Below are 15,750 nucleotides of genomic sequence, written 5' to 3'. Positions count from 1 at the left end.
CTCTGATAAGTTTGGCGCCTTTTGCTTTCCTTTTATATAGTATCTCTATTAATTACATAGTTCCAGTAAGATTTATAAAGTGTAATCTGTAAGTCGTACATTGTGTGCTATCTGATATTTGATGTGTGAGTTTGTACCAGGGTGCATTACACAGCAAATATGCAAACGTGAGACACGGTTTGGCGGGTGGACAGGGATTCCCCTAGATAAACACGAGCTGATAGCCCTGAGCATTACACATGTATTATTGGATTATTTTTCTCAATAAATAAATGAACAAGTACAATCTTTTCATGCTATTTATTGTGTTCTCTTTATCTAGTTTTAGGACTTAGGTGAAGATCTGATCACATTCTAGGTCAGGTCATATTTATGCAGAAAGAGAAAATTCTAAATGTTTCAAACTTTCTAGCGCCTCTGTTTATAGTACTGTGCAAAAGTCCTAGGCACCTATATGTAGCTAGGGTGCCTAAGACTTTTGCACAGCCCTGTAGACTATGCTTTTCTTGACATCAGCCATGCTCACTAATCCTTACATCTTCCTGACGATGCATTGACCCAAGTCCAAGTCAATGTCCCTTCCAAAGGCAAAATTCTAAGTTATACAGCAAATTATAAGGAATCTTGGCATTAGCACAGAACTAGACTGGACAGTACTTCAGAGCTGTTATGCCAGCAATTGCTTGTCTCAGATGCCTTGCTACTACTTTGCTCTCTTGAACTCAGCATTCTGTATTCGTACCAAGATTCCTAAAAGGAATCATGAGATAGGCGGCCAGAAAATTGATTCTATTCCCAAACAGCTTATTGTCTGTATAAAGCAAACCATTATATGGTGCCATATGAAAGGATCTTTGGCCTCTTCCGCAAGGGTATTGGAAGCACAGTCTTTGAACAGTTCGAGGGCAGAGCAAGACACATGGTTAATGAGCAAGGGGGCTAAAGGTTATTGTGGGTAGAAAGGAATGTGCAGTTGAGGTTATAATCAAATTTTATTAATTAGTGTAGCTGATGAATTGAGGATGTGACCTTTCAGGCACACAAGGATTTGCCTCTTAATAAAAAGGCCTTAATTTAGGGATGGTTTATTTGAATAAGCCCTTTGTTTCTTGTGGGTGACTGCCTTGGGCCCTTACAATGCCGGCACTTTCTGGCAGCTTATCACCACTGGTCATAAAATAAATACAGCTACTTTGAATTTTGTCATGCTTGTTTTGGGACCAGAAGAGTACTTTAATCACCATAGCACAGAAGGCTACAGGCCAAATGGAGGAAAATGGGATTGGTTGAGTACTCAATGGTCACTATGGACATAATGGGCTAAAAAGCCCAGTTCTGTGCTTCATGAATCAATGAAGAAATATACAAAGGAAAAAAGACAATTCCAGTCTCTAGTCCCAAGCTACTATATTTTGGCGACAATATTTGTAAATATTCCTTATTCATTTTCAGATTTTCCATTCTGCTTTACCATATACAAGAAAAGTTCAATCAGCATCATCAGCATTTTTTGCACCTCATCCATGGTGAATATTTAGGAAAATGAGGGAAGGAAAGCAGTTTATTCAGCTCCTTAAATCTACTACATCTAAATAGCTGTAATGAATATTTTAAACTAAGTCACATTTTAAATCCCATATATATTCAAATGTAACACCAGCATTGACATTTTGTAAAAATAAGGAATATCAACTTAAATCAGCTGTAACCATTCTCTTTCTAGATTTCTTTGCCAAATTTATGTACAGATTCTTCTTAATGTCCTCTTTTTCTTAAAAAAAAACAGTCCAAAACTGAAATAAAAAGCTACTCGAGGAACTGGATAATAAAGTAAAACTGGAATAAGAATGAACAATGTAAGAACAATGGAGTAGAAGAAGACATTTTTTCAAAAGGTTTTAAATCAGTAGCAATAATATCACACCCAGTCAAGGATAAGAATGAAGAAGAACTTGTTGTTTAAAGGCCAACAATCCATTACTATCACTGGGATGGTTGGAAAATCTACTAGTCTCTTTCATGAGCAAAGTAGCACTCTGGGCTATTAAACATTCCAGAGAAGATACTGATATTGGTTTATTATTGTCACCTGTACCCAAGATTCAGTGAAAAGCTTATCCTGCATATTGTTTATACAGATCAAGTCATCATACAGTGCATGAATTAATCAGGTCCCCATTTATGCCAAGCAAACAACAGAGCTGTTCTTTCTGCTCCAGGTAGAACTATGGCAGCTGAGCTTGGAAGGGAAACTAGATGGTACTTGTTGTGTATTTAATATTTCAGTAGTATTTGAGTAATATTGCAAACATATTGTTTGATTTAGCATTCTTGTTCATTTAAAAATTCATTATGGCTTACATGCAAAAATAAGTGAATTGTGTATGTCACGATGCTATCACTTGATACATATGCGCCTTGCTTAAAATAAAGAACAAACTCAAGACTCTCATCTCTTGGTTCCTTGTTTTGTTTTCAATTAATTTTAACGTTTTCAAGTTACAAAACATAACAGTAGTTTAAAACGAACCTGAGATGACTTGTGGAAGCTCAGAGAGAAGTTTGAATTTAAAAGCACAGCACTGAATGCTTCGGAAGGGAAGGCACAATCGGGGAAGAAGGCAGAAAGCGGAAGAATTCACGGGTTCATAAACAGGGAGTGCTGGGTGATAACAATCATTAAAAAAAAGAACAAAAATGGCTGGCACGTTGGAAAGATTGATGCGTTCCATTACACAACAGATAACTGGAGTTTGTATACTGAGTGAATGGAACAGTATTTTAAAGCAAATGGAATAGCCAATGAGAAATGAATACCAGTTTTGCTGAGCGCATTGGATTTAAAGGTACAGGTTTCCCCCGCTATCCAAAGGTAGAGAGTTCCTATGAAACCATTCGTAAGCCGAAATGGCGTAAAGCAAAGAAGCAATTACCATTAATTTATATGGGAAAACTTTTTGAGCGTTCCCAGACCCAAAAAGTAACCAATCAAATCATACCAAATAGCACATAAAACCTAAAATAACACTAACATGTAGTAAAAGCAGGAATGATATGATAAATACACAGCCTATATAAAGTAGAAATAATGTATGTACAGTGTAGTTTCACTTAACAGAATCGGGAAGTTTGAGCCAAAATTGATCTGTTGAAAAAAAATCGGCACGTACACGCATGCGCACACACCTGCCTGCGCAAGGCTTCATGGTCATGGTAGTCTTTCTCGGGGTAAACACAAGTTTAAAGCGAGCGTCCTTTTTCATAAAAGTGAAAATCCTTTTTCGGTTAACGAAAACAGGCACTAATGTAGGTCGTTCGTAAAAGCGAAACGTTATAAAGAGAATGTTCGGAAAGCGGGGGACACCTGTATACAGCTTGCTTCAGAGTTTGACTGCTCCAACCAAACCAGCAGAAATGAGCTTTGCTGATATCATGAAAGTAATGCAGGAATATTTTGAATGGAAACCATTGTTGATTGGAGAACACGTTAGGTTTCAGAAGCAGAATCAAAAGGAAGGGGATTACATTTCAGTGTCATGTGGCTGAACTTCAGAAATTGTCTGAGCATTGTCAATTGGGTATTATGCTTAACAATGCACTGAGAGATCATTTAGTTTGTGGAACCTTACAAAAAAAAACATTCAAAAAATGCTCCTAACTGAAGTACAACTTGCATTTAAAGGAGCAGTTGAAATAGCAGTGTCAATGAAATCAGAAGACAGAGATGCAATTGAGTTACAGTCCGAAATGAAAGTAAGCATGAACAAAATTTTAATGGCTAAGCAGAAACCAGCCTACTCAAACAAATTTTGTTATCATTGTGGTAGAGGCTCACATACACAAGACCAATGCAGGTTTATAGTTAAAACTTGCAGAAAATGCAAAAACGTAGGTCACAAACATAGGGCATGTCAAGCAGACAAAAATAAATGGACTGCACTGGGAAGATAAAAAGATAAAATGTCAAGTGGCAGTTTCAAAAAGAGCATTAATCTGCATGCTGTTGATGAAATATCTGATAATGATGACAGTAGCATAAGAATGGGTATCCTTGAGATTTACCATATGAAAACTAACAAAGGACAAGCAATATAGCTTACATCAGAAGTGAACAGCAAATTAATTAAAATGGAATTGGACACTGGCTCAGCTGTTTCTGTCATTTACAAAATGAGCTTGAATGGCATTTCATACGTACATGCTTCGGTTAAAGAGAAAACTAAGACCAGCATCTCTCATCTCCTTGTTTTACTTTCAACTAGCTTTTATTTTTTTGGAATTATAAAACATAACAGTAATTGTAGTGCTCTGACTTCTGCCCCGGTATTACTAATCAGGATAGCTTTAGTCAAAATAAGTCTACCATTCAGTCATTCAACTATCTAGGCAACTGAAATTAAATTGCTTACATGCTTGTGCAAACAAGTGCTTCAAGATTCAAGATATCAAAGCTGAAGTGATAATGGCATAAAAATCAAAATAATAAATTCAAATTTATATCAACAACTTAGATAATCATTCAACAGAAGAATGCAGGGATAAGCATCTACTCTTACTTCCAGGCAATGGAGTAATACAAATACGAATTGAAATTTCTAATTCCTGACAATCAAAGGCAATGCACATCAATAGAAACTGAGACTTACCTGCAATGCTTCACAGGCAGATTCTACCGTAAGTGTGCTGCTGATATAATCCACGCACAGCTGAAAAATAAACCTATCGTTAACAGACAAAACATTTGAAGTAAGTGATTTTAGAACAGTAAAGTTTCAGCAGCGGAATGTTTTGTTGGATGGGAGAATCATATACATAAAAAAAGAGTTGCTGAAAGAAGTTTCTGTGTGTGAAATCATGCCTCACAAATTCAAATGAGCTTTTTGAAAAGCTGACCAACAAGTTGATGAGTAGATATTGTCCACATGGATTTAACAAGGCCTTTGACAAGGCTATGATAGTCTTGTTTGGAAGGTTAGATCACATAGCATAACGTGAGATCACATAAATCACATGTCGGTCCACAGCCTCCTCTTGTGCCAAGATGAGGCCACACCCAAGATGGAGGCACAACAACTTATATTCTATGTGGGTAGCCTCCAACCTGACAGCATGAACATTGATTTCTCCTTCCAGGAAATTTTTTTCCCCTGTCCCCCCCCCCCCTTCTTCTTTTATTCTCCACTCTGGCCCCTTGCGTCTTCTCACCTACCTATTACCTCCCCCTGGGTCACTTACTTCCCTTTCTCCAATAGTCTACTCTCCTCTCCTATCAGATTCCTTCTTCTCCAGCCCTTCATCTTTCCCACCCACCTGGCAATAACTATCACTTTTTAGCTAGCCACCTTCCCCTCCCTCCACCTTTTTTATTCTGGAGTCTTCCCCCTTCCTTTTCAGTCCTCAAGAAGCATCCCAGCCCAAACATCATCTGTTTATTCATTTCCATAGATGCTGCCTGACCTCCAGAGTTCCTCCAGCATTTTGTGTGCGTTGCTTTGGGTTTCCAGCATCTGCAGAATTTCTTGTGTTTAAGATTACACAGTGTCCAGGATGAGCTAAGCCAAAAGGATATAAAGCTTACTTGGTGGAAGCAGTCATGGGGTGGTAGTAGAGTGCTGCTATTTGGATTGAACGCTTTTGACCTGTAGTGTATCACAGGATTGGTGTTGGGTCCCCTGTTGTTTGTCATATATATTAATAATCTGGATAAGAATCTAAATGTCATGGTTGGTAAGTTTCTGGAAGATCCCTGAAAGTGGCGACACAGGTAGAAAATGCTGAAGGAGACATTTACTACACTGCCCTTCATTGGTCAAGGCACTGAGTACAAGAGTTGGAACCATAAGACCATAAGGTATAGGAGCAGAATTAGGCCAGTTGGTCCATTGAGTCTGCTCCACCATCATGGCTGATTCAAAGTTCCTCTCAGTCCTTCTCCCCATATCCTTTCATGCCCTGACCAATCAAGAACTACCAAGCTCTGCCTTAAATATACATTAATACTTGGCCTCCACAGCTGTCTGTGGCAAAGTATTCCACATATTCACCACTCTCTGGCTAAAGAAATTCCTCCTTATCTCTGTACTAAAAGGATGCCCCTCTATTCTGAGGTGTGCCCTTTGGTCTTTGACTCTCCCACCATAGGAAATATCCTCTCCACATCCGCTCCATCGAGGTCTTTCATCATTTGATATGTTTCAATGAGGCCACTTCTCATTCTTCTGAATTTTAGTGAATACAGGTCCAGAGCCATCAAACACTCTTCATATGACAAACCATTCAATCCTGGAATCATTTTCGTAAACCTCCTTTGACCCCTCTCCTGTTTCAGCACATCCTTTCTAAGGGGCCCAAACCTGCTCACAATACTCCCAGTGAGGCCTCACCAGTGCTTTATAAATATTACAGTCCTTGCTTTTATATTCTAGTCCTCTTGAAATAAATGCTAACATTGCATTTGCCTTCCTCATGAAAGATTCAACCTACAAATTAACCTTTAGAGAATCCTGCACAAGGACTCCCAAGTCCTTTTCCACCTCATTTTTTCATATTTAGTCACCATTTAGAAAATAGTCAACCTTATTATTTCTTCTACCAAAGTGCATGACCATTCACTTCCCAACACCGTATCCCATCTGCATTTTCTTTGTCCATTCTCCTAATCTGTTTATGTCCTTCTGTTGCCTCTCTATTCCTCAAAACTACCTGCCCCTCCACCTATCTTCATATTGTCTGTAAACTTTGCAACCAAGCCATCAATTCCATCATCCAAATCATTGGCATATAATGTAAGAAGAACTGGTACCAATACAGATCCCTTTGGAGCACCACTAACCTCCGGCAGACAACCAGAAGAGGCTCCCTTTATCCCCACTCTTTGCCTCCTGCCAATCAGCCACAGCTTTATCCATGCTAGAATATTTCCTGTATAACCATGGGTTCATAGTTTGTTAAGCAGCCTCATGTGTGGTACCTTGTCAAAGGCTTTCTGAAAATCCAAGCACATTAACCAATTCTCCTTTGGCTATCCTGCTTGTTATTTCTTCAAAGAATTTCAACAGATTTTTCAGGTAAGAGTTTTCCTTGAGGAATTTTAAACTGCTTATTTTAAACTGTGCCTCCAAGTACTCTGAGACCTCATCCTTAATAATTGACTCTAACATCTTCCCAACTTCTGAGGTTAGGCTAATTGGTCTATAGTTTCCTTTCTTCTGCCTCTCTCCTTCTTCTGTCTCTCTCCTTTCTTGAAGAGTGGAGTGACATTTTCAATTTTCCAGCATTCCAGAACCATTCCAGAATCTAATGATTCTTGAAAGATGATTACTAATGCCTCTATGATCTCTTCAGCCACCTCTTTCAGAACCCTGGGGTGTACACCTTCTGCTCCAGGTGACTTATCTACCTTCAAACCTTTCAGTTTCCCAAGAACCTTCTGTCTAGTTAGGGTAACTTTACACACTTCATGCCCTCTCACACCTGGAACTTCCACCGTACTGCTAGTGTCTTCCGTAGTGAAGACCTATGTAAAGTACTTATTCAGTTCGTCTGCCATTTCCTTATCCCCCATTACGACATTTCTAGCATTGCTTTCCAGCAGTCTGATATCCACACTCGGCTCACTTTTATACTTCATGTACCCGAAGAAATTTGGTATCGTAAGTATCTGAAGAAAATTTTGGTATGGACGTCATGCTACAGGTGTAAAGGACTTTGGAGCATTGTGTGCAGCTCTGGTCACCATGTCACAGGAAGGAAGTGATTAAGCCAGAGTGGCTTCAGAAAAAATTCTCATGGATGTTGCTAGGATTGGATAGGCTGTGACTGTTTTCCATGGAGTGAAGGGGGCTGAGGAGTGACCTTATGGAGGTGTATAACATCATGAGAGGCATAAATAGGGTGAATGATCAGTCTTTTTCCCAGGTTAGTGGAGTATAAAACTAGAGCATACAAGCTTACGATGAGAAGGTAAAATTTCAAAAGGGATCTGGGGGGGCAAGTTTTATTCCCCACACAGGGAGCAGTGGGTAGGTGGAACAAAGGAAGTGGTAGAGGCAGAAAAAGACATTTTATTCAGACTCATGGATAGGAAAGGTTTGGAGGGATTCGAGCTAAATATAGGCAAATGGGATTAGCTCAGGTAGGCAGCTTGGTCAGCAAAGATACATCAGGCCAAAAGACTGGTCGCCACGGTATCTCTCTCCCTGCTCCAATCTTATTCCAGGCTTTGGTATTTTACACAGTGGCCCATACAATTCTAACAAGGTCAACAACTTCTAACCAAAGGTAGCAAGAACCTTAATGAGTGGCATTGATCGTGTGGATAGTCAGAGGCTTTTTCCCCAGGGCTGAAATGGTTGCCACAAAAGGACACAGGCTTAAGGTGCTGGGGAGTAGGTACAGAGGAGATGTCAGGGGTAAGTTTTTTTACGCAAAGAGTGGCGAGTGCGTGGAATGGGCTGCCCGCACGGTGATGGAGGCGGATACGATAGGGTCTTTTAAGAGACTTTTGGATAGGTACATGGAGCTTAGGAAAATAGAGGGCTATGGGTAAGCCTAGTAATTTCTAAGGTGGGGACATGTTCGGTACAACTTTGTGGGCCGAAGGGCTGATATTGTGCTGTAGGTTTTCTATGTTTCTAAGTAATATATTACAGATATAGAGGGTGGTTAAAAGCTGGAATGCACTGCCTGTGTGGGTGGTGGGGGCAGTTTCTTTCAACATTTAATAAGTATTTATTTGAGTAGTTGAATTGCCAAGGCATTGAAGGCTCTGGATCAAGTGCTGGTCAATATCGATATGTTCTTAATTATCTACATGGACGTAGTGAGCTCAAGGGCTTTGATACTGATAAATATTTTAATACTATTACCTATTTAACAAAAATAATCTTGTAAAAACTTATAACAGGCCCTTTGGCCTAATGCATTTGTGCCAACTAAGCTGTCCACCTGACCTGGTCCCATTTGCCTGTATTCGGCCTGAATCCCTCTAAACCTTTCCTATAACTCTATCACTAAATAAATGTCAGATGTCTTTAAAAAAAAGCAGCAAAAAGCAATAATGTACAAAAAAATTTTAGGACTAACTAACACTGATCTCTAATAGTGATAACTGATTCAGTAACACTCTGTTCTCAGGGTGGTATCTCTGTAAATCTAGCTAAACAACTGCATCACTTCATCATATAAGTTGCAGAGAAACTAAAGGTAGAGGACTGACAAGTGTTTGGACGGGCTGTAGAATTTAGTAACTTCATTTTACTCCAACTGTTAATTTCAACTGACAAGCTTTCTCAATAGATATTTGCATACAATCTCTACATATTAAATGTCATTTTACATCACAATTTGAATGAGTAAACATTCCAGATACACACCTAGAGAGCTGCTTTCAATTATCAAATGCTTTGCAGGAGAATTTTCTTTGGCACAGTTCAGCTATCTACCACAGCATACATAAGATCACTGATGGAATGCATGTATCAGATATATCTTTGGTATGTCTGGTAAATACATTTTATCAGGGATCATTGGAGGAAGTTGCCACATGATTAGTTTGTGCTTGCATCAAGATATGCAACTCTAATCTGCAACCCACCTACCCGATCATAAGTGAAAATCAAATAAAAATTGTTGACGTTGGAAATCTGAAATAAAAATAGCAAAATGATACAAGCACTTTAACTTCCATTCCCACTCCCACTCGGTGACCTCCGGCAAAAAGACCCAGATTCAGTTTCAAATTTACTTATTACATGTACATCAAAACATAAAGTGAAGTGTGTTGCTTGCAATAACAACCAAAACATCCAAGGATGTAATGGGTGCCAACATAGCATACCAACAGCTGAACAACAAAACATGAAAACAACAATAACAGAACAAAGCAAGCCTCTTTCCCACCCCTTCATACACACAGACAGACCTTCAAGCACAGGGCAGGCCGCCTCTGGGTCTCCAGTCCTTCAGTCCTTGCCCTGCACTCTCAGATTCACAGACAATGGGCCTTCAACCTCCAGTCCCTAAGCTGGACTCACTAACTCAACATTAAGGCCTCTACCTCCAGATTTGCCGACTTCGGTCTTTGGCATTTTGAGCTCTATACTTTGACTTCTGGGTCTGTCCTCTGGACTTCACCCATTTCTGAGGACTGACCCCATGACTTGCCAATCAAGGGTTTGACCCATCACAAGCAAGAATAATAATGCCTCATCTCGGCACATGACAACCTTTCAGTCTGGTTATCAAATTCTCCAGCGCCAGGCAATTTGTTTTCTCAATCTGTACCAGAACTCCCCATTTCTTTTGTTACCTGTGATAATGACTCAGTTTTACTCCTTTAGGTCAGTCTGACCTGTTGGGCATATCCACAGCCCAACGCATAACCCAGATAAAGAAGCATAATCACTGTTGAAGTGTCCCCAGTAACCTATCTGAACAGACAAGACATTCCTATGGCAATCCCTACCTTACCTATTCTCTAAGTCCCATCCATTCCTCCAACCAACTACTCTACAAGTTAAAATAAACTATTCTGCTCTTTCTTTTAAACACTGAGCTGGACAGATAGAAAAGGCTGTATGTCGGGACCGGAGGCAACGGTCAAGGTGGTTCTGTTCGCTGCTCCACAACACTTACTCCGCTCTCCGTGACACTGAGGCTATGGCAGTGGCCTGCTCTGGGTTTCGGGTCTGCAAGCTCTGCTTTGTTCTGCTGTTTGATGAACTGTGGCTGGGGCTCTGGGCTTCGTGTCTATGGACTCTCTTTAGTTCTGAATGTTGTTGCTTGCTTTTATTGTTTGGCATGATTTGTGGTTTTTTTGCCCTCTCTCTCTCTGTGCATTGGATGTTTGTTAACCTTTTTAATAGGTTCTTTCAGGTTTCTCGTTTTCCAGCTGCCTGTAAGAAAATGAATCTCAAGGTAGTATAATTTATACACACTTTGATAATAAATGTTCTTTGAACTTTCAACTTTCTTCTAGTGAAGCTTTAACTGTGATTCTCTTTCCACAGATGCTGTCCGGCCAGTTGAGCACATCCAGCAATTTTTTTATTCCACAGATGCTGATGCTACCCAGTTTGAAAGCATATGGTGCATTCATATTTCCAAAGCTACAGACCCAATGCTGGTAAATGGGATTAGTATAGTTAGATCATCATGGCTGGCATGAACATGGTAAACCAAAGAGCCAATTTCTGTGCTGTAGGACTCTATGATTTAATTGTAGGTACATCTGCAACAGGTTATTTCCACTAACAATTAAAGAAACAAACAGCAACACCATGGCCAAACACCATTAACAGTTTGTTGTATTTTTCAGCCAAGGATACACTGATTAGTCTGATTAGTCACTGGTCTGCAAATCTACAGGAAAGAGTCAATTAAAAATAAGGCAATCTATGGCACATCCAAAATAAAACCGTAAAGCTTCTTTTAAGATTTGCAAACACGAGGAAATCTGCAGATGCTGAAAATTCAAGCAACACACACAAAGTGCTGGTGGAACGCAGCCGGCCAAACAGCATCCATAGGAAGAAGCACAGTCGACGTTTCGGGCCGAGACCCTTCGTCAGGATTTGCTTTGGCTATTGCATCTTACCAATGCTCACAGGAGTTTTCTAACATTTAACAGGCAGGTGAGTACCATATCTGTTCCCATTTCAGACCTGCATCTCACAAATGAATTTACTGAACTATAAATGAACCAGCCTGGAGAATTAAGGCAAGTTATGGAGGTCATGTTCAGCAAGGTGGAAGGCCAACAGAAGAGAGGAAGGCAGCCAATCAGATGGATAGACACAATAAAGACAGCCATGAATGCAACACTATCTACACTGAGCTGCCTTTGTAAGGATCAAAACTCATTGAGGGCAACTATCCATAGGGTCGCCATGAGTCAATGATGACCTGAAGGCACGAAACAACAACATGGGGGACTTTGTGACAGTGTGGCAAGTGGAACATGCGAGTTTAATTAATAATTCAACTGCTGGAGTGTGATGTGAGGATGAATGCTATACTGTTATGTCTGAAAATAATTGGCCAATGGTGCTATGATTAAAAGATGGCTTATGCAAATTTCCCAGCATGCCCTTGAAATACAGTATGACAGGGAGAATGAGTTAAGCACAAGAAAAGGAGAATAATCAAGTAAAGGTGAGGAGGAGTTTAAAGGGAGGTTGTATCTACTGCCTTTGTTTAGGGGAAATAACCTACACCAATTTCAGGTGTCCGTACGTCTGTGAAGATGCCATCTCTAAAAAAAAACACTTAAAATTATGAAAGGATCTAGAACAACTAAGAAAGTGGGCAAGGAATGGTAAATAGAATTTAATTCAAACATGTCTGAAGTGTTTGGGAAGTTCAGCCAGAATAGGACTTGCACATCGAATGGCAGAGCTCTGGAGAGTGTACTAGTAGGGCACTTGTACCTAGAGGTGCAGGTATAGAGTTCCCTGGAAGTGGCAAGATAGGTAGACAGGCAGCTGAAGAAGGTGTTTGACATACATGCCTTCAACATGCTGATGTCAATCAGGGCACTGAGTACAAGAGTGGGGGACTTCAGGCTACAGCTGTACACAATGTTAGCAAGACCAGATTTGGAATATTGTGCACAGTTCTGATCTCCAAGCTATAGGAAAGATGTTACGCTGGAAAGGTTGCAGAAAAGAGACTCAGGGACATTACTGGGACAAGAGAGCTTGAATTATAAGCAGAGACAGGACAGGCTGGATTTTTATTTCTGAGACTAAGAGGCAGGGAGATGTTCTTTTAAAAAATGATTTTTCTTCCATTTAAAATTATGAAGGTCACCAATAGGATGACGAGTCATGGTCTTTCTTCCAGGGTAGAAGAGTCTAAAAATAGAGAGCATAGATTTACTGTGAGAGGGGGAGATCTTAACGGGGATTTGAGGAAAACTTTTTCACAGAGGACGATGGGAATTGGGAACAAGCTGCTAATGGTAGAGGAGAGTACAATTGCAATGGTTAAATTTAGACAGGTATATGAATAGGAAAGGTTTAGAGGGATATGGGTCCCTGATAAACAACCTGGATAGCATGGACAAGATGGGCTGAAGAACCCATTTCCATGCTGTACAGCTCTATAACTCAGTGAAACCTACCAGTTGCAACCACACGACAACTCCAGAGTTTGAAAAGACTAGGTTGTCAGTGGGTACCAAAGTGACTGCGATAATGAATGGTTATACTTCAGGCATATTCCAGACTGGGGTTCAAGATATCTGGAACAGTACGCAGTTTACATTCCCAAGCTCGAGCCTCAGCAACACCTGCCCGTGATTGGAGGCACAGCTAGGATATTGTCGTTGCCTGTTTTTTTATTCTTTCTACAGTACCTTGTACTGCAAACCTGTTGGCATTAACCTTTGATATCCTCTCATTGAACAGAAAATGAAATACCTCTTGGAAAAGATTAAACAGTCTTCGTATGTACTATCTAGCCTCAAATCACAATAACACTACAATTAAAAGAAGAAATGTGTTCTGCTTTGCACTCATGATTACAGTGGAACACACTCCTTTAAGGTCGATCATTCAATTAAAGTCTGTCATTTGCGCAATATAAACCATGCAATTTGTGGGTATATAAGCGTCAAGATGAAGGGTTATGGTAAAAGCCTTAAGCATAGATGAGCTGAGTTGAAACAGATTGACATAATTTCAACCTGTAAAAGGCAACAGCCACATTCTTTTCACAACAAAATCTTACTTAGTAATCAGAGGTAATTGCTTCCCTCCTATAATGTATTTTGACTAAATACAGAAGAGCCCTTACACTTGCAAACCAAGATATTTTGCAAGACTTTACAAAGCACTGGTGAGGCCTCACTTGGAATATTGTGAGCAGCTTGGCCCCCTTGTTTTAGAAAGGATGTGCTGAAACTAGAGAAGGTTCAAAGGAGGTTCACAGAAATGATTCCAGGATTGAAAGTCTTGTCGTATCTTGTCGTATGAAGAGTGTTTGATGGCTCTGGGCCTGTATTCACTAGAATTCAGAAGAATGAGGGGTGACCTCATTGAAACCTATTGAATGGTGAAAGGTCTTGATAGAGTGGATGTGAAGAGGATGTTTCCTATGGTGGGAAACCATAGGACATAGCCTCAGATTAGAGGGTCGTCCTTTTAGAACAGAGATGAGGAGGAACTTCTCTAACCACAGAGTGGTGAATCTGTGGAATTCTTTGCCTCAGGAAGCTGTGGAGGCCAAATCTTTATGTATACTTAAGGCAGAGTTTGATAGATTATGGATTGGTTGGGGCATGAAGGCGTACAGGGAAAAGGCAGGAGATTGCAGCTGAGAGGAATGTTGGATCAGTCATGATGAAATGGCAAGCAGACTCGATGGGCCAAAAGGCCTAACTCTAATCCTATATCTTATGGTCTTACAAGTTATCAAATTATTCACCATATTAAATACAATATTGGTAACCCAGAGTTTAAGCAAATATGCTTATTGTTCATCAGTTAAAATTCCCCTATCACTGTGCTTAAAGCTGCAATTTAAAGTAATAAATATATGAAATACTGTAATCATGTCCAAAAGTATTAAGGACATGGTTAAGGGTAACTGATGCAGAGGCAACAATAGGTGATTGACCCAAGAGGATCTTACAGTAGATGGAAAATAAGGTTAGAAATTCACAACTACCAAATCAACCGGAAGAGAAAACAGATTAGTATCTCTCACAAAATCATGAGAACAAGTGATAGTAATTACACAAGAAGAATACTAAATTCCAGTTCATCAGCAAAAGATGCATTATCCTGATTTTAAATATTACTAGGTCAAAATAGATTCTACTTTTTTCTAACATTTAAACAAAACTTAAAATTACAGCTCATTTCTTCAGCTCTATTTTCTCATTTTTGCATTTAATCAAAATGTTTCTTTGTTTTATTTTTCAAATTGAATTGGCTTATGTCCATTTTGCATAAAATCTCATTTCATGCTGCATCCACAGACTAAAACACTCGTCAGGTTCTTGCACCTTTCAGTGTCTTCCGTCTCTTGGCATTTGAACAATGTTCATCCAAAAAGAATTCACATTAAATATAGTTTCCTTTTAGGATATGGACTTTAGTCCTTCATTGCACATTGCATATGCATAACCCCTTCAAAGCATACACCACCACCCATATCTTGCTACATTGCACATCCAAATTGGCAGTCATGTAAATGCTAGTTCTACCAGTGTATAATCTGCCATGACTTCTGCCAAGGAGTTGTAGGAAGCAACTATTTACCTGCCAATGTTACATTCTTGGAATACATACAACGTGCTGGGAGAGCTTAGCAGGTCAGGACTGATGAAGAGTCTTGGCCCAAAATGTCAACTGTTTATTCCCATCCACAGATGCTGCCTGACCTGCTGAGCTCCTCCAGCACATTTTGTATATTGCTCTAGATTTCCAGCATCTGCAGTACCTCTTGTGTTTATATTCTTGGAATATTTTCAATATAAAGAAATATTTCAAAGGGAGGATGAGGCAACCATGGAAAGTCAAAGACAGCATAAATGCTAAAGAGAGGACGTACAATGTAGCAAAAATTAGTGGGAAGGTAGAGGATTGGGAAGCTTTTAAAAAAATTAAATTAAAAAAGCCATAAAGAGGGAAAAGGCAAAAAATGAAGGTAAGCTAGCCCATAATATAAAAGAGGATACAAAAAAAAATTTCAGACATAAAGAGTAAGGGAGAGATGAGAGTAGATATCGGACCACTGAAAAAT

The 15,750-nt window shown here is 39.6% G+C and overlaps 1 protein-coding gene across 8 annotated transcripts in view; it reads right to left on the bottom strand.

Annotated features, from left to right (window-relative positions):
* LOC140205846 (BTB/POZ domain-containing protein 19-like) overlaps positions 1–15,750 on the bottom strand; it is a 190,241-nt gene that overhangs the window by 106,709 nt on the left and 67,782 nt on the right. For 6 of the 8 annotated variants that reach the window (XM_072273624.1, XM_072273627.1, XM_072273628.1 and 3 more), the window contains exon 4: positions 4,647–4,706. The exons of the other annotated variants lie outside the window; for them this stretch is intronic. In XM_072273624.1, coding sequence (XP_072129725.1) covers positions 4,647–4,706 — 60 coding nt within the window. The remainder of the gene's footprint in view (positions 1–4,646; positions 4,707–15,750) is intronic. 8 annotated transcript variants of the gene reach the window in all.

The sequence above is a fragment of the Mobula birostris genome, chromosome 12 (assembly GCF_030028105.1).
Source record: "Mobula birostris isolate sMobBir1 chromosome 12, sMobBir1.hap1, whole genome shotgun sequence".
Taxonomy (NCBI): domain Eukaryota; kingdom Metazoa; phylum Chordata; class Chondrichthyes; order Myliobatiformes; family Myliobatidae; genus Mobula; species Mobula birostris.
This window is presented reverse-complemented; position numbering and strand designations above follow the sequence as displayed.